This window comes from Anas platyrhynchos, chromosome 29 (genome assembly GCF_047663525.1).
Source record: "Anas platyrhynchos isolate ZD024472 breed Pekin duck chromosome 29, IASCAAS_PekinDuck_T2T, whole genome shotgun sequence".
NCBI lineage: Eukaryota > Metazoa > Chordata > Aves > Anseriformes > Anatidae > Anas > Anas platyrhynchos.
In genome coordinates this window covers 607598-626074 of record NC_092615.1, presented here as the reverse complement: position 1 = coordinate 626074, position 18477 = coordinate 607598, and the positions used below count along the sequence as shown (strand labels likewise).

General features: G+C 64.6%; 1 protein-coding gene across 3 annotated transcripts; it reads right to left on the bottom strand.

Annotated features, from left to right (window-relative positions):
- Positions 1-113: 113 nt before the first annotated feature.
- Positions 114-18210, bottom strand: ARHGAP45 (Rho GTPase activating protein 45). 3 transcript variants are annotated; one of them, XM_072029096.1, is made up of 24 exons: positions 17967-18210; positions 17328-17566; positions 15146-15476; positions 13379-13522; positions 12422-12506; positions 12014-12086; positions 11671-11743; positions 10813-10950; positions 10304-10368; positions 10077-10187; positions 9551-9631; positions 8929-9108; positions 8614-8751; positions 8263-8453; positions 8001-8158; positions 7518-7595; positions 7032-7133; positions 6514-6677; positions 5786-5974; positions 5278-5415; positions 3980-4221; positions 3574-3835; positions 3233-3335; positions 114-2804 (listed from the first exon to the last, which is right to left on the bottom strand). In XM_072029096.1, exons 2-24 carry the CDS (start codon positions 17415-17417, stop codon positions 2470-2472), a joined length of 3471 nt encoding a protein of 1156 aa, XP_071885197.1. In that variant the 5' UTR covers positions 17418-17566; positions 17967-18210; the 3' UTR covers positions 114-2469. The 3 variants fall into 3 exon arrangements, with proteins under 3 accessions (XP_071885197.1, XP_027328321.3, XP_071885196.1); XM_027472520.3 differs by lacking the exon at positions 17967-18210 and having other exon boundaries at positions 17328-17926; XM_072029095.1 differs by lacking the exons at positions 17328-17566; positions 17967-18210 and adding an exon at positions 16546-17081.
- Positions 18211-18477: the final 267 nt, after the last annotated feature.

The window sequence follows — 18477 nt, the reverse complement described above, 5'->3', positions numbered from 1 at the left end:
AGGGTTTTAAACTTCATTTGACTTGCTGGAGCTACTTTTAGCACTGTAATGAAGTACTTAGGCCCCTGCAGCACATGAGCCTGGAAGACTTTGATCTCCAGGACAGACGCGGGTTGGAACACATGAGTTTTATTCATTCTGGAAGCAGGTCAACCTGAACACAGCAAAACACAAAAGGTAGTTTCATACAGCAGTACAGGCATGTCAAAACAAACGCTTCTTTTTTTTCACGCTGAGTTTACATACAAACAGAAGGGTGCCTGTTACCTCATGAAGCTCAAGCATAGCTTTTGTCCCTTCCCTCACTCACATTCACCCGTCATCCATCCTCGCACACACACGTGGTACCGCCCGTGGTAGCAGTTCTGATAGCAAGAAATTTCCCTTGCTACCATGAAAATGACCTGCTGGAAGAATCCAGCCATCTCCTTGAAGAGCTGTGCCGCAGATCGTCTCACAAATAGCTCTAGCTCTTCTTTGGCTCAGTTACAAACCTTTTAGCTGTAAAATTCATCTCTGGTTTCGTGTACCTTTTCCCTACTGTGCTGAGATGCTTTTCCAATTAGTCTAGGAGAGCTCTGGCAATTGCAAAGCCCAGGCTCTTTCTGCTGTGTTGGGGATTGATCCTCTTAAGGGATCGAACATCTGGTCGATCGCCCAATTGTACAGTGCTGAGGTGTGCGTAACCCTTCCAAACCCCTATCAGGGTATCTTCAGCTGGGACTCCTCTCCTGTTTGGCTTCCTTGGCTGGAAATCTGTCCGCCTCCCCCTCGCTGTCCCGTTCCTGTGGATGCTCTCGAGACCTGTTGAGGTGAGGCCTGACAGGCGAGTAGGCAGTGCAAGAGCTGATTTGGTACCCAGCATTTCACGGAGGAAGGGTCAGGCTGATTATTAGAGAACTGCTTTGGATTTGTGCAATTTCTTAGGAACCGTGGACTGAGAGTTGTCTTGTGTGTGACTTGTGTGTGCCAGCCCCTGTGCCATCTGCAGGGAGCTCTTGAGCTCTGCTGATCTCAGCCCTCCCAGGGCAAGGGTCCGGTGGCACTCGGCAGTGACAGCAGGAACACAGTCCAGGTCCAGGTACAAGCAGGGCAGGAGAAGGAAGCAGCTTTTGGCTCTTTCTAAGCTTAAAATCTACTTGTTTTTCTAAGCCTCAGTGCAGAAAAGTCTCATAGCTTTGAAAAAAATAATACTTTGGCTGGTCTTGTTTAACCCTCTAAGTTCTGTTGCCAGCAGAGGTAGCAGATTCATGTTGAAGGGTTATCTTTAAAAAAACAAAAACAAAAAACAACAACAAAGAAAAACAACAAAGCCTCGTATACTGGCAGGGGCTGTAAGGTGGTTCAGGCAATGTCAATCCTGTGGGGATGCATCTGCCCCTTGGTGACCTGCAGCAGCTTTTTCCTGCTGCCACAGCTGAGGTTTTGGAGACCAAATGTCTACCAGAAAAAAAAAACAAAACCCTGAGATCGCACAACGTGCAGCTGGGAAAGCCGGTCCCCTGAGCTTGCTCAGCCTGCGGGTTGCTCTTTGCAAAGTAGAAGAATGCCCGTAAATACAAGCAGCAGCGCAGACCTCGTTGGCAGAGCCAGGAAGGGCACGCTGCTATTTCAGTCCTGCGTTGAGTGGAAGTGCTGAGGCTGTAAACACGGGGCTGGGCTGCGGATGCCTGGCACAGCCGCCTGTAAACAGCGCCTGGACCTTGCCCAGCCTCAGCGAGCAGCACGGCCGCGATGCCTGCTCTGCGGGGGTGCCACGGGGGGCTTTCAGCAGGCTCCATGGAGCCCCCTGCTCTTTGGTGGTGTTATCCTGACTGCAAGCAGTGCCAGGAGGCATCAGGTCCAGCTGCCAGCTCCAGGCCTTGCTGCTGCACCCACGGTACCTGGGGCCGTGGAGCCCTTGGCCCCCTGCTCCTCGGGGAGCTCTGTCCTGCATCCCCTGCCAGCAGCCTCTTCTCTCCTGAGCCGCTGCCAGCAGGGAGGATGAGCTCAGCTGGAGCCTTGCGTCTATTTCCGCAGAAGAGCCGTAGGACTAAGGACCAGCAGCAAAACTGAAGCCTGGGGAGTGGCACGGCGGAGGCCGGGGTTCCTCCCCGCTCTGAGAGAAGCGAGAGGTCCCCGCACTTCAGCTCCGTTCAAAGAAATGCGCGTTTGGACAGAGGCTGGACCCGGCGGGGGCTCTGCCCTGCGACTTCCAGCAGCTGAGGCAAAGCGGGGGAATTTTCCCCACTGGGACCCGGGGGAAGCTCGGGGGGGGGGTTGTGTGAAAGCTTCAGTCAGGAGGCAGCGGGGACTGGGCTGCAGCGGGCACCCCAAACCCTCCTGAGCAGGCTCGTGGCCGTGCTCTCCCTGCCACCCCACAGCTTCACGAGCTTCAGGCCCACCCGTGGCGGCTCCGAGCCTTCGCCCTGCGCCCCCCCCGGTGCCCGCGTTTCCCTGCCAGGAGCTCAGGCGGGCCGGGGCCGCTGCTCACGGCTGGGCCGGGGCCTGGCAGCCGTGGCTGGGCTGGGTTGAGTCGCAGTCCCCCTGGGCAGCCCCCGGGCCGCTCTCAGGGTACTCCTCCAGGTCGCTCTGCTCCTCTCCCGGGGGGCTGCGGCAGCGTGGTGCTGAGCCCTCCGTGTCCGACTGCCCCGTGCTGCAGGTCCGGCTGCGCTGCCCCTCGCTGCCATCATCACAGAACTGAGCCTCATCTGTGCTTGTCTCACTTTCCTGCTTCGTCAGCTGCGTTCTGGGCCCGCTGCCTGCCGGAGGCTCCCCGTTGTCCTCCAGCTCCGAGTCGGAGTCCACCGAGCGGTCGCCGGACCCTGAGGGACGCAGGGAGCCGCACGTCACCCCCCGGCACCGGGGCTCAGCAAACCCACGGCACTGGGGGCAGGGGAGGGGGTCACTGCTGCTGGTGGAACTGGGCCCTGCCCTCCCGTGAAGATGGATTTGGGCATTCTGGGTGCAATTTTTTCATTTGGGATCCACTTGAGTGGATGGCGTGGTTACCTCCCGGTCCTCCCTATGTCCTTGGCCCCTTTGCTAAGGTGAATTCAGAGAACAAAATGGGAGGGTGAAGCCCCCCGTGTCTGAGGGCTGTGTCAGCAGCTACTGGCAACGAGAGGGGGCTGCAGCCATCAGGTGGAGGCTTCTGGCCATGCTCGAGCATGGAGCTGGCATCTTGGGAGGGCAAAGCCCCCTGGAGCCCTGTCACCCCCCGGAGAGGAGCCACCAAGTGCCCTTTGCTTACCCCCGAACGAGTCCGTGCTGTAATCCAAGCTCTCCTTCTCCAAAGGCAGCGCTAGGTACGGCGCGGCACCGTGTGGAGCTGCGGGCTGCGAGCCTGCATCGTCCTGGGGGGGAGAGGGACAGCGGTGAGGGCACGAGGAGGAGAACTCCCCCCTTCCAGAGATCCCACCAAAATAACCTCCTGTCCTCGTGTAAAGGCAGCTGGGCTCCATCCTCCCACCCCTGCCTGACTCAGGTCTCCTTCCCAGTGTGAGCAGGTCCTCAGAAAGCCGTCGGGCTGTGAGCACAACCAGGCTGCCCCCAAAGGCCCCCTCTGTGTGCTCCCTTCCCCTGGACTCGTACCGGGCTGGTGCCACCGGCCGCCTCCTCCTTGGTGTCTGCAGTGTATTTGCTGGGGTCGGCCAGCAGCGGGGCCTCCTTGTTCTCGAAGATGGTGGAGTAGAAGATGATGAGCGCCTCGATGATGCGGGCTTGGTGGGGGTAGTCAACCAGCGAGGACAAGGAGATGGTGGCATCCGTGGGCCTGGGGCGCATCAGTGTTGGCCCGAAGACGATGCCCAGGTTGCTGGAGGTCATCTTGTTGTCCTGTTCCACCTCCACGATCCTGGCAGGAGGGAGAGCAGCTCATGAGAGCGAGCCAGGCGTGTCCTGGGGGGAGGCTGCACCTTCCCTTCCCAGCCCCTGCCCCTCTCCATTCCCACCCTGGGGATAAAAGGGGGGCCCCCAGCCCTGCCCCGGCCCCTCTCACCTCCTCAGGTGCTGCAGGAGGTACTGGAGCGTGGCCATGTTCTCCCAGGGAAGCTCCTTCAGCAGCTCCTTCAGCTTCAGCACCAGGGTCACCACCACCTTGTCCGTGTCGGCTCCTCTGTCCACCAGCTCGGGCCCCCCCTTCCCGCTCCTGCCTTTGGCCTCACTGCCGCCCTGCAGGCTCTCCTTGGCCAGGCCCATCAGCTCGTTGTACATGCGGAAGGGCATGATGGGCTCGGGCAGCTGCAAGGACACAGGGAGAGGGGCGTGAGAGCCTCCAGGCACAGCATTTCTCTCTTTTTTTCCCCCTCTCCAAAAGCCCTGGCTCAGGGGGGGCAGAGCGGCCTCCCAGTAGACAAGAGGTGGTTGGAGAGGCCGGGATGAATTGTGCCCCGGGAGGGAGATGCGATCAGCACAGCCGGCAGCACAGGCGGGGCTGTGGTGAGGTGCAACCTCTTGCCTTGTTCTCTGCATAAAGCACCCCAGGCAGCACGTTAATTAACCAGCCGCTGGTTTTGCAGCACTGGCGATGTTTGCAGGGTGGCTGAAGCAGGTGGCTGCCGGGGATGGTTTGCCTTCGCCGCCCTGACAGAGCCACCTGAATGGATTTCTCTGCACTGTACCGAGAGGTGGGACTGAGGCTCACTGCTCGTTCCTTCCTCTCTCTGCACTCTGCTTTCTCTTCTCTGGAGAAACCGCAGAGACAGCTCAGAGCCTGTCTCTCCCTGCCTCTGGGCGGGGAACCCAGGGATGAGCCTTGAGCCGAGCACCGCGCCGGGGGAGCCGAGCTCTGGCACCGCGCCGCCAGCCCTCCGGAAACGCAGCACGGAGCGCGAAGTGGCGAGGCTGCAGCGAGAGAGAAGCGGCTTCCTCCCCTCCTGCCTTGTGGTGGCCCCTTTGAGGATGTGGCTCTCGCAGTTTGCGCCGAGCTCTGCGTTCTGCCGACGTCGGGAGGGCAGAGCCCGGGGCTGGCTGCGGGCAGAGCCGCTGGGGAGAAGTGAGCTGGGCCCCGGCCGCGCCGTGCGGGGTGACCTTTGCTGGGTCGCTTCCCTTTCGCCTGCCTGGTTCCCCAATTGCGCAGGGGAGGGAGGGTTTTGTACTTCTGTGTGCGTATTTCTGTGGGCAGGCAGCTCGCTGCACCGCGAGGAGCCGCGCACCGATGGCTTCCCAGCCAGGAGGGGCCTCTCGCCCCCCACCATCACACAGCGGGCAGATATTAAGCCCGGTTTGTGGCAGGACCACCCCGACCCAGCAGAGCCAGGCTTGGTTGTGGAGCGTCAGTTCCTGCGGGCACCTCACCTGCCTCAGGTAGAGCTTCAAGACGTTGCTGATGTCGTGAGGGGAGGCCTGGGACAGCTCCACCAGCTCCTTCCCGTTCTCAAACGCCTGGCAAAGCTTCTCCACGCGGGTCTTTACGCCGTTCACGCGGTAGATGCCCTGTCAAAGACAGAAAAGTGGAGCTGAGGTGAGGAGGGGGGATGTTTGTCTTCAGCTTTGCCTGAGACAGCGAGCTTCTTGCTCCCATCCTGTCCTTTTGGGGTTGGAAATCCCCCTCAGAAGGTCTGGGAGATCCTGTCCCAGCTCAGACGTTGCTGGTGTTCCCCTTCCATAGGCGAGGGAGGCACGAGAAGCGGGTTCCCGTGGCAGTTTGTTAGTACCAGGGCCGGGTTTATAAGGGGACTTTCTGGCCTCCTGCCTGCTGGTAACCTGCAACCTCTGAGCCTGAGGTCTTCGTGCCAAGAGAGAAGTTCACGTCGAGAGGAGGCAGCTGAGCGTAGCTGAAGGAGAGGGAAGAGGGGTGAGTCACCTTGGTTTTCAGCGCCCGCTTCTCAATCTCGGAGATGCACTTCTTGATGATGAAGGGGATGCCGTCCGAGCTGCTCTGAGAAGCCTTCATGAAGTCTTGCCCAAAGAGCTGCAGCTTCCCCTGGAGCTTCTTGTGCCCGCACTGGATGGCCAAGGTTTCCAGGCACTTCTTGTGGCAGGCCAGGTAGCACTGCAAAGCAGAGGGACATGCTCGGAGCTGGGACAGGGGCAGGGGGTGGAAGGGAGCCACCGGGAGCCAGACGCAGCCAGGGGCTGAGCAGGCTGCGGGTAGGGGAAACACAGGAGAAACTTCCTTGGAGACACCACGGGGCTGCCCCAGTGGGACCGACCCCAGCAGCACGAACCAGTCCCAGCACTGAGGGAGAGCAGCAGGGAATCGCCTTCCCGGGCACAGGGAGGAGCAGCACTAAGGTAATCCTGCCCCAAAGTTCAAGCTGGTGGCTCCATTTCCACGGAACCTAGACCTGCTGCCTGTGGTTACCCCCAGGGCTCTGCCTGGCTGCGTGTCTGAGCTCCGGGCTGGGTTTGAAGCAGATCTGTTGACACCCTCCTGAAAAATTCCCCCACACTCCTGCTGCAGGACACGTGGCTCACGTCACAGACCGAGTCACAGGACAGTGCACATCCAGCCGAGGTCACCCGGCTCCTGGGACGTGTCCTCCACCCGTCCCACCCCCCGAGATCCCTTCCCACTTCCCCCAGGTTCACCTCCTCGCACTCTGCTCCCTGGAAGTACACGTAGCTGTTGCACTCCCGGCACTTGGAGGGGGCCCGGAGCTTCCTCAGCCGGTGGGTCTGGGCGGCCTTGGACAAGCCAACGTTTCGGAAGGGTCCCGTTGGAGCCGTCATCTCGGGGGTGATCCCGTTGATGCCTACAAGCAGAACAGGAGGAACTCAGCCACGTCCTGGCTCCTGGGGAGGCGAGGTTCAGCAGGGCTGGAGCAGGGGGGTCGCTGTGGTCACCCCCTGGGCGCACTCATCCTTGGGCGAATTACAAACAACCCACGCTGAGATCCCAGCTCCTGTTGTGCTGCTCTGAGCAGAGCTCATCCCTTGCTAAAGGAAACGTCTTCCTCGGGGGGTTCCTGCCATTTTACCTCTCCTCCCAGCAGGTGCTCAGTTTACCTCCAGATCTACCGAATTTGGGGAAAATCGACCCGCAGTGGGCACTGCTGTGCTGTGTGGGACCCAGCAGAAGCACCGCTTCACCTCCCGCTGTCACCTACTCTGCTCAAAGGAGGCGGCGTTCTCGTCCTTCTCCTCCAGCTCCTCGCTGGAGGACATGGTGCCGTTGGAGGACAGCCGCTGGAGTTTATGGCTGAATTCACCTGCCAAAACAAAACCCTCAGTGAGACCGCCGGCAACGCTGCTTCTGGTCCGAGCACACTCTTAGCGTGGGGCTGTGTCCCACGGCAAGAAGTTCTGTGCCCTGTGCTCCTGGGCAGGTCTGAAGGGACAACGAGGTGCCCAGGGCAGCGGGGGCAGCGTGTCCCCTCCCAGGGGGGGATGCAGCAGGGCAGTGGCTCAGGGTCCCACATCCCATCCTATAGTGGCTGGGGTCAGTGCTTGTTCACTGTGCAGTCTTATTTTAAGGCAGATTTTAAAAATATTAATAAGAGGGGGGAGGAACAGATGCCACCTAGCTCTGAGCTCTGTTTTTATGCTATCAGAAGGGTGAAGGCTGCGTGCCCTGGGCTGTGTGCTGTACCTACCCGTGTTTGAGTCCAGACTGCTGTCGGTTTCAGAAGTGGAGGTTGGCCAGGACTTATGGACCTGGTGTCCCCTCCCACCTGCAGAAGAAAACACAGACTCTGTTTGAGATGTCCTCCTGAACGCAGGAAGCAAGCCTAGCTTCTGGGAGATGCTTGAATTACTGATGGGAGCTGCTCGGTTTCCTGTTTAGAGGCTGGTGAAGAGGCTCTCACCACCCTCAGGAGCACACTCAGCAAGGCAAAGAAGAGATGGGAAGATGGAGCATAGTCTGGCCAGTAACACGAGGTAGCAAAAGACAAGAAAAAGAGCCAGAAGAAAGCCCAGATCAAAATGGATCTGCTCGTGTGTCCCTGTCCTTCAGGAAATGGAGCTTGCAATGGTTCATTTTCCAGCCTGCTTTGCTGGTGCCAGCCCTTGGAGTCCCCCCGAGCACAAGGAAGGGTGCTGGGTGCTGCACAGGGGCTCCCCCGCCGCAGGCTCACCTCTCCGCTCAGCCCCTGCCCCGCTCTGCTGCTCCTTGGCTCCTGCCCCCCCTTCTGAGGGGGCTCCATCCTTGGGCAGCGCGGCCCCGTCGGGGCTGCTGCTCGTGGAGAAGTCGTTGGCATTGAAGCTGCCTTTCCGCGACCGGATAAAGGGGGACCTGGTGGTTGGGAGGAAGGAGAAAAGGGGGCGTCCAAGTGGATGCGAGGGGAAGGGACGCGTGACAATCCCAAATGGGGGGCGATTCCCTCCCTGCCTGCCTACCAGGCGTTGTGTGACACATAAGGCTCGAAGTCGTATTGGGTATCGGGTTCGTCTCCTCGCTGCAGCTGCTTGACGTGGGAGGCGTATTGCTGCCCGGGGTCGTACAGCTTGCTGCTCTCACACAGCGTCTGGAAGTAGACGGGCAGCGGAGCTGTCTGCATGTGCATGATCTGGTAGAAGGCGATGGTGGCCTAAAAATAAGGCAGAGAAAACCAGGCGTGAGCTTGGTGAGGTGATAACACGAGGGAAGGAGAGACACGGAGCCCCCGGTCAGCCCGGAGCAGTGCTGGGTCTGCAGCCCCCACCCTTGGCTTTTTGGGGCATGAGGGAGCTGCGCCCTGCCCCACTCACCAGCTTGATGACCTGGTCGCTCTGCTTGATCAGCTCGTGGATCTGCCGCAGGGAGTTCACCTTGGTGTCCTCCAGCTCCTGCTTCTGTGTGTTGGCGTCTGCGATGCAGGTCCGGTAGGTGGCCATCGCCTCTTCTGCCTGGAGATGGGAGAGCAAGAGATGAAACCGCTCGTGGGTAAGGAGAGCTGCTTCTCTGGGGGCTGGGGGGCTCGGTGCAGCCCGCATCATTTCGGGCTGCTGCTGTGCTAGGACAGCAAGGTGTGAGATGCTCCTGGCAAGGCGCTCAGCCACCACCTGGAGCTGTTGTGCTCCTACCTTGTTCTTGGCCTCCTCTTCCAGCCGCCTCTTCTTGTCCAGGGCTTTGGTGGTGATGCTGCTGGTGGTGCTCTGCTGCTCCTCCTCTGCCTTCGCGGCCATGTACTTGGCCTTGTCGTGCTCCTCGCTGCGCTGCATGTAAATCTGCTTGGCCTTGCGCAGGTTGACCTCTGCATCTTGCTGCCAACGAAGGAGCAACCCCAGGGTGAGGACTGAGCTCTGCGAGCGGCTCCTTGCCTCCCGGTCACCTCCCACAGCCCCTCACAGCTGCCCTGAGAGATTCGTGTGCGTGGCCACAGCCTGGGCTTGTGTCCAACACCAATGAGCTCCACTCGTGGAAGATGTGTGGAAGGAGAGGACTTCCCAAAACTCTCCTCCATCCCTTGCTCTGTAAGAGCAGAGGGGCCACGTGGCACAGCAGTGTCCCCTCCAGCTCCTGTGCTGCAGGGAGACCCCTGGGACCCTCTGTGGCATCCCCCAGGCCTGGGAAGAGGCTCCTGGCACAAAGCAGCCACGCTCAGGATGGGTAAGGAGCCCCAAATCCTCACGGACACGTCTCATGGGGGTACCTTGGACCTGGGCAGCACAAACCCAGCCTGGGCTGCACGCCTTCGCTCCTCACCAGTTTCCGCTGAGCCCGGTGCCACTGCTCCTTGATCTCCTTCCTCCGCTTCTCGTGCTCGAGGCGCCTCACCGTCAGCGGCTGCATCAGGAGGGAGAAACAAACAGCTGAACGCTCGCTGTGCTTCCCCTGGCTCTAAAGGCTTTGCAAGGGGCAGCCTCCTGCGGGGGTGCTGATCGTCCCGGATAGCACCGCTGGGCTCGGTTACAGGCAGGGTTTGTGTCGTGGATGGAAAACTGCAGCCTGGGAAGTGCCAGGTCCAGGTCCAGTTCCTAAGCAAGAGCCACCCTCTGTAGGACAGCTCCTCTCCCCTGTGGGCAGCCCCACAGAGTCCCCGGGAGCTCAGCGAGGCTTGGTCTGTGCAGACGGGGGGTGCTCAATTGCAGAGAGGCCTCAAGGGAGGAGGAGGACAACAAGGAGGTGCCCTTGGGTTTTGCTGAACCTGGGGAGTTTCCCCTAGACCCGGTACCTAACCCCTGGGAGGAGCAGGCGGCTGGCTAAGAGCTGCCCCACGTCACCCCCTCACCTGGAGGAAGGTCTGGTGCTGCAGGGTGTTGACAGTCTGCAGAACCGACGTGCCGTACTCCATATCCTGCTCCAGGGCCAGCAAGTAGATGGACAGGAACGGCATGCTGGTCTGAGAAAGGAGAAAAAGCACAGCCCTGAGCCTCGGCACCGCAGCACGAAGCAGAGAGACGCGTCCCCTGGGGCGGCGTTTGGAGGAGCACGGGGGGGGCCTGACCGTGGACTTACCTCTTGGGTGATGGTTTGCTTGCAGCTGTTTGCCATCTTCTGAAGCCCTTTGGCAAACTCCATTTCTGGAAGGAAAAGGTTGGAAGTGAAAAGAGACGAAACCCAAGGGTTTCCCTGCTGATTGGGTTCCAAACATCTATCAAGAGCTTCAGGAATTAATTTCTTTTTGTCCTCGCAGTGTCTGCAGCTCCCTCCTTCCCCAGCCATCAGTCTTTGCATCTGCAGACAGGGCAGCGTAGGCAGATCCCTTCCCAAAGGGGAAAAGTGGCTCGTCCCTGACCACAAACCACACCACAGCAGCTCCTGGAGCAAACTGCACGCCCCAGCTTCTTGGAGCAGGAGGCAGCCACCAACTACCCGTTGCAAACCCATTTCCAGATCAAGATCCAGCAGCTCTGGCTCCCTCAGCCTCGTGCGTGTGGCCTTAGTGGGCAGGGACCCATCCCGGTGCTGCCCTGGGGCGCTGAGCCCCGCGGTGGCGATCCCACCCGCCATCCGTCCCGCCTCACCCAGCGTGGTCCGTTTCTCCAGGTACCCAATGAGGTCCTTCATGTACTTGGAGATGTTTTTGGCGTACTGGAGGGCAGCATCCACGCCTCCCTCGCAGCGCTGCAGCATGACATCCACCTCTTCTGCAGCCGGCCGCACTGTGACGTGGGGACAAGAGGAAGGGGAGCGACACTGACCCGGGCTGCTGCTGCTCATGGGTTTCCAAGACCCCCAGCACAGCCAGGAAAACCCCAGCACCTGAGCAGAGCTGCCTCGCTTGTGCCTGCAAGGTTTCCTGACCCACTGCCTGCCTCAGCCCTGAGCTTTCAGTGCAGGCTCCTTCCTGCTGCGCTCGCTGTTATCTGTGCCAGCATCACACCGAAACGTGCCGCGGTCCCGCAGGCACCGGTGCCACCAGCAGCAGCTTCTCAGCTGTGCCTCCAGGGGCTGCTCAGCCCAGGAAACGCCTTCCTGTGACAACCCGGGCTGCCAGCACCCAGTTGTGCTTCAAAGCCCTTTTTGTGCCCGTAATGAGGTTTTTCACGCTCCGCTCGCTGCCGGGAGGAGCAGCCGGGTCGTGCGCTCGTGCCGTGCTGGTGGCAGCAGCCATGTGGGGTTAGAGGAGGTGGGGAGTGAGCCTGTGCCCTGCCAGCACCATCTCCAGGAGCTCTACTGCCAGAAACGTGATCCCAGCCCTGTGCAGGATGCATCCAGACTCCAGCACGGCGTCCCCCTCGCCCTTCTGACTGCTTTGGTGCAGCCGAGGGGCCGCGTGTGGCTGGGGAGCGCGGTGGCGATGGGAGGACACCCGGCCCTGCCGGTGCGCTGCTCAGCTGGGTGCCCCACCACCCCAAATCTGCCACCTTGCCCCCACTTACCTGTGTCATAGCTCTCCGTGCCCGCAGGCATGACGACTCCTCCAGAGATCCCGCTGTAGAGGCTCTCCATAGACTTGAGAAATTGGGAAAAGACAAGGAATTCGTCAGGTAAGAGGAAGGGGAGTAGCCAGAGGGGCAGCGGATGGGGGGGAGGCAGCAACCCCGAGCTGCTGGAGCCCTTCTGCTGCTGCTTGAAGTCTACAAGCTCCAGCAAGGCCACGAGCTGCTGGGAACATCCCTGGGGAAACACGGTGCTGCGTGCATGGGGGTGAGCTGGATCCCTGGGTCAGGGGCTGAGCCCCCAGCACATCGAGACCCCCGTGCGGGGAGCAGCAGCACTCACCTGGTTCTGGTCGCTGGGCGGGATGGAGAGGATGGTGCTGCTGTCCACCTCCCCCATGAGGAACTCGGACACGCTGTGGGAAGAGGCACACAAACCGGGGTCAGCAATGGGGAGGACGAGCAGTGACCCCATTTGTGTCTGGGGACAAGGCAGGGGGAGCCGCGGTGTTTGCCGGGGTCTCGGAGGTGCAGGTGGAGGAGGAGAGCGTGGGCCAGGGGCTGGAGCTGCCTTCGGGGTCCTGCCTGGGTGGCAGCAGGAGGGGTGCCCACGCTCACCGTAGGGGTCCTGCTGGTCCCCAGCTGCCACATGGGGGCCCTGCGAGGGGTCGGGGAGAGGGCTGGGCTCTGGCAGGGGGCGGTGGGCTCCGGGGGGTCCTGCTCTGTGGGACCCCTAGCCCTAAACCCTTACGTGCTGCTGAAGGACACCGCGATGGTCTCCACGGCCTTCTCGAACTCCCGCTTGTCCGTCTCATTGTTGGATTCGTAATGGAAACCTGGACGTGGGGGAGAGGCAGGAGCCCTGTCACCGTCACCGCCCGGCTGGGGGCATCCAGGGCTGCCAAAAACGCACTGCTGACCCTGAACCTGCCTCACTGCTGGCGTCTCCTGCCCCCAGAGCCCCCTGCCCGAGGCGCGGAGCCTTCCTCCCACCCAGCTGAAAGAGGAACCGTCGGCAGCACCAGCGCTGACTGCGCTCTGCAGGCACCGGGGCCGAGGGGCGCTCCTGGTGCCTCCGCTGCTGGGGGAGGACCCGGACCCGGACCTACCCCATCCCAACCGCCAGCCCCACAGCCCTCGGTGCTGGATCCCGCTCCAGCTCGGGGCCCCGCGGCCCCACGTGGGGCCAGCCCCATGGCAGAGCTCCTGCCAGCCGCGACGAGGCTTCCTGTCCCCTCGTGGTTACCGCTCGGTGTCCAGGAAGCGCGGCGGTGACGCAGTGTTGTGCTCTGCCTGCGGTTAGCGCAGCCGCCCCCCTCCCCGCCCCGGCTCTAACTGCTCTGCCCCAGCCAGGATCTGGGCTCTGCAGACACCCCCCAAAAAACAGGGGGTGCCGCAAGGGGCAGGACAGGAGCCGGGTGTTTTAGCCGTGCTTGGGAAGCCCCAGGCAGGGATCTGGGCTCTCATTTCTGGCACTGCACAGCCCTCAGAACACAAACACCAACACCAGGCAGCCCTGCGCAGGGTGGGGGGCATGGGGCAGGAGCAGACCCCACTGTGGGGCAGGCAGGAGGGTGTGGGGCTGGGTCCCGGCTGTCAATGCCTTCACCCCATCTGTGGGGCAGCCCCCAGATGGGCTCCCCAGGCCCCCCCATCCCCACCCAGGGCAGGAGGGACGGGGCCGGGGCCCGCAGCCCCCTGGGCTCACCCTTCACTTTGGAGATGAGCGTCCCCGCCGCCGTCAGGGTCTCCAGGGTGTTGAGCAGCGGGTACTTGTTGATGACCTGGCGCAGGACGCGCAGGGCTTCGCCCAGGCACTCGTGGGCCTGCGGCCGCTGGGACTCCTTGGGGTCTGCAAGAGAGGGGGGGGGTTGAAGCGCTGCCCCCCTGCTGCCCCCCAGCCCTGGTGCCCCTCTCCCGCCCCCTGCCAGCCACGTTGCGGGCAGGGCCACTGGCACCGTGCACCCCATCCCCTGCCTTTGGGGACCCCAGGATGGGCACGGCCACCTCCCGCTCCCGTCCCCCCACCCAGGGCAGTGCCGGGCCCGGGGCAGCCCTGCCTTTTAGGCATTTATTCCTCAGCAGTAATTTTTTCCCTTGAAAGCGTTTTGGGAATTTCCTCCTCGTTTCCGCCCTTTCCTTCCCGCCGGGGGGGACGCAGCTGGTCCGCCCCGCGGCCGTGCCCCGTGTCCAGCCGGGCTGGCCACGTCCCGGGGGTCCGGCCCCAGGACTGCAGCCCCTCGGGGGGCTCCAGCCGCCCACCTGGGGCTGGGGGAGGCAGGGTCTGGTCCCAGGGGCTTGGGATAGGGTGAGGACAGCCAGTTCAGGTGGTGATGAGCATCCCATAAGGATGCATTAAGGGTGCACTGCAGGAGGGCAGCCTGGCACCCACTGCCCAGCTGGGCGAACCCTCCCCTCCCATCCCTGCACCAGCTCAGGAAGGAATTCCCTCTGCTTCTTCTCAAAACCATGGCTGCATCCCAAAATCACAGTCACGTCCCCACACCGTGCCCCTGAGGACGTCCCCGTGCACCAGCCCCAGCCTCTCCCCCTGTGCCACCTCGGGGACGGCCCCGTCCCGGCAGTGCCAGCGGGACAGCGCGGCCAGGAGCGAACTGGGGGTGTTGGTGATCACTGACCCCAAGGGGGACAGGCAATGGGGTGGCTGCAGGTGAGCTCGGGGCCACCTCCTCCCTGCCCTGCAGTGCCCACGGCTTTGCAGGACCTGGAGGCATCGCCCCTGAGCTGCCACCCCCGGGCTGCGCAGGGCCCCGGGTGCGTTGCGCACCAGCCGCCGGGGCCAGGCACTGCCGCGTTTTCCATGACAAGTGGGGATGCGTCAACGGATTTTGCAAAGGCAGTGCCGAAAACAGGGCACCATGTGATCCCCGGCAGCCCCACCTCGCTGCGGGGAAGACCAGATCGCTGCTGCTTCCCTCACCCCCTGGGAGCCCGGACGCCCCCAGCCCCCGGCCCCGCAGCCCTCCCAGCCCTGCGCCTGCTCCGGGGCATCGCCCCCATCCCGACGGCTGCCCCAGCGAGGCAGGGCCGGGGGTCCGGGGCCGTGCCCGGTGCCCCACGGGGGCTGGGGGCCCTGGCAGGCAGCTGGCACCGCTGCTGTGTAAACAGGAAAGCGGGCGGATGAAAATAGCTCGCAGGCAGGAAGCCGCGTTATCCTGGCTCCGAGCTCCCGGCAGCCACCCGCCACCGGCTGCCCGCAGGCTCTGCGCAGCCCCTGGGGGTCCCGACCCCCTCCCGGATAAGGCAGAGCCCCCCACCCACGGATCTGGCTCTGCCCCTGGGCTCGGGGTGCTCCTGGACGTGTCCCCGTTGGATCCCTCATCCCCCGTGCCCCACAGCCCCGTGCCACGGGGCAATGCAGAGCCGTGTGGCTGTGCAGGAGGTGGTGGCTTTGTGGGGGGGTCTGCGGTGCCCCAGCCTCGCTGCCCGCTGCCGGCCCCCCCCCGGCACCCACCGTCTCGCAGCACCACGTCCCGCAGGTTCTCCAGGGCATCCGCGAAGCGCGCCACGTCTGTCAGCAGCTGGGAGATGTCCTCCACGTCGATGAAGAGGCCCTCCCCGCCCTCCATGGGGCTGTAGGACGTGGGGGTCTTGTGGCCTTTGGGCATGGCCCGGGGGGCCCCGGCGGTGAGGGGGAAGCCGGCGGCGCTGGCATGGCGGCTGAGGCTGGTGGGGCGCTTCAGGGTGCCCACGGCGCTGGGGCTGCTGCTGAGCTTGGAGCTGGTGGGGGGCAAATCCCCCAGGCTGGAGCCCGGCGCCTCCAGGCAATCCTTCCGGGATAGGTCCTGTGGGGGGGGGGGGGGACACGGCTGGGACCCCAGCTCAGGGAGGGCCGGGGCAGCTCCCCCAGCCCCATGAGCACGGAGGGACGGGGTGCTGGCTGGGGGGCTGGCACTGGCAGGGCTGGAGGGGCCGGGCTGTGCCCCCCAGCCCTGTGAGAGCCCCCAGCACCACTGATGGGCCTGGGGGGGGATGAGCATCACGGGCAGCCCTGGGGCTGGCATTGCCTTAACCCCCCCGGGCTCCCTGCAGGTTAACTGCCTGGTACGGGTGTCCCACCAGCGACCATCGGCTCTGAAGCCAGCAGCCAGCTTGGCCCCCCCCTCACCCTCCTTGCCCCTTGTCCCCCCACTGTCCCCCGGGGCCCTGGGTCTGTTGTTTCCGGGCCTGTCTGGGGGGCACACAAGGACTGCGTGGGTGGTGCTGCCCTGTCCCCATGTCCCCAGCAGCACCCACAACACTGCAGGCCCCCGGTCCCCGGGGAGGGCCCTGACGCAGCCAGGATCCGGCCCCACGCATCCCTTCCTCTTTTTGGGGCCGTCCCACCCCCAGGTCTGGCACGTCCCTTGTCCCTTGTCCCTTGTCCCTTGTCCCTTGTCCCTTGCCCTGCCAGGGATGGGGACGGGGAAGGTGACACCTCTGAGGCCACTGATGGAGACGTTGCCGAAATGTGGCGGTCAGAGGGAGCCCCCATTTTGGGGATGAAACTGGGGGAGGGAGAACCTGGCATCAGCCCCGGGGCTGGGCACAGCGGGACCCCCGCGCCCCCAGGGGCCCTCACTGCTTGGGGAAGGGTCCCACGGCTGTCCTCGCCCCCCCAGCCCCCAAGAGCCCCCCGGCTGTGACTCGAGCACGCTGGGTCCCAGCATCCCCAGCCGGGCGCTGCCACTCGGGGCCCGGAAGCCAGATTTGGGGCGGACGCGGCGGGCGCCTTCCTACGGGGACCGGCCCCGGAGCACGAGGCTGCTGCAGACCCCGGCCGCGCCGGGCGCTCTGCCCTCAGCGGGGCCGCTGCAGACCCTTCCCCGTGCCCCCGGCCCCGAGAGCCCGGTCCCCCCCCCGCCGTCCCCGTACCGTCAGCCGCACGCTGGGCGTGCGGGGCAGCGAGTCCAGGGAGCCCTTGGGGGAGCTGCCTTTACCCGTCCTGCGGCGCCCGGCCGCGTAGGGGCTGTAGCTGTGCCTCCCGGACGCCCGGCCGAGCATCCCTGCGTCCGGCCAGCCCCCGTGCCCGCAGGCTGCGCCCACCCATAGGCCCCTCTCCGGGGGGTGAGCGGCAGCGTGGGGACGGGGGTGGGCGCGGGGACGTGGGGACGGGACCCCCCTCGCTAAGGAGCCACGGGTGGGCACCGGAGGCCCGGTGGCCTCGTCTCTCCGGCCCCCAGGGGCATGTCCCGCAGGGCTGGGGCGCAGCGCAGGCGCGGGGCGGGCAGTGCCACGGGTGCGGAGGAACCCCGGCCGCCCGCTGCCCCGCGGAGGCGAGGCGCTTCCTCTCGCCCCCCCCCAGCACCGTTGGGCTGCTGCTGAGTAAATAAATACACGGCAGGGCCGAGGCGCTGCCCGAGCCCCGCGTCCCCCCCGGCTCCTGCTGCTGCCCCCCAGGCAGTCCAGGGGTCCCTCTGCCCACGCAGCCCCATGGTCACAGCCACCACCGCTGGGCCCCCCCAGTTTGCTGCACCCCAGCCCCGCTCGCCCACCCTCCCCACGTCAGGCCCTTCGGCCACTGCTCCGTCCCCTTCCTCTGGGGCAAAATCCCCCCAGCCAGGCCCGGGGGGTCCTTCCTCAGCTCCCTCCTCCTCCTCCTCGTGTCCCTCCGGCCGTACCCTCCCCTCCGTCCCCGTGGCCCCCCCGGCGCTCACCGGCAGGGTCTGCGGGATGGGGCTCCCCGCCCGGCTCTTCTTGGAGATGGAGGGGGTCTTCATCAGCTCGCGCTTCTTGCGGGAGAACATCGCTGCCCGGGGGTGGGGGGTGAGGGGGGCACCCGGGGGTGCCTCGCTGCCAGCCCCGCTGCTACCCCGCCGGCCACATTCGCTGGAGCCAACTGTCAGGACGGCGCGTGTGACGCCGCCTTATTTCCTCATCGGCTCTGCAGGCGAACCTGAAACAGGAAAAAGCCAAAATGTGCAGCGAGGGCGCGAGGCAGGGAGGAAGGGGGGATCCTGGCCACCCCCTCGGGGCCGCCTGGGGCTCGGTGCCCGCACCACCGGGGGGATCTCCGAGGGGTTTTGCTGCGCCGCACCCCACGGCGGTGCGGAGGGGCCCAAGGAGGGCAGAGCCCCCCCCGGGACCGGGGCCGTGGGGGTCGGGTCCCGCTGCACGGGGCTGGGGGCACCGGGGCGAGCAGGGGGCTCCAGGCGCCCACCCGTGGGATGCTCCTGGTTTGACCTCCCCGGCTCAGCCCAGCCCAGCTCCAGCTGCCCCCCGGGACCCCCGCCTCAGCCCCCAGCCCCCCCGGCCCGTGTGCGCCCCCCGCACTGACCCCCCCAAGCGCAACCCACCCGTGAAGCCGCTCGTTCACCTTCCGCGGGGCAAAGCAGGGGATCGGGCCGGGGGGGGGGGGGCGAGCAGGGCGCAGGGCGGGGGTCCCGGCCGGTCCGGACCCTTCCCCGGCCCGGTGCCTGTCGGGCTGCTCGGGGACGGCTCCCGGGCCCCGCACAGCGGGCTGCGGGCGGCTCGGCGGGGGCTCGGGATGCCGGAGCCCCCCCAGGACCCCCGTGCGGGGCGGGCCGGGGGCCGGGGCCGCCTCGGCTGTGCCATCTGCCGGCGGCGGCGCGGGGAGCGCCCCGGGACGGGACGGGACGGGAGGGGAGGGGACGGGACCGGGCGGCGGCCACCGGGGGTCGTGGGCGTGGGAGGGAGGCGCTGGGGGGGGGACGCGTGGCCGTGGGTGCGCGCGGGTCCGCGCCCGTGGCTCGGCGGCGCGCCCCGGGGCGTGCACGTGTAAGGGGGGGCACACGCGTGTGCGCGGCTGGGGGGGGCGCACCCCAGCCCGCGGGGGAGTCCGCGCGT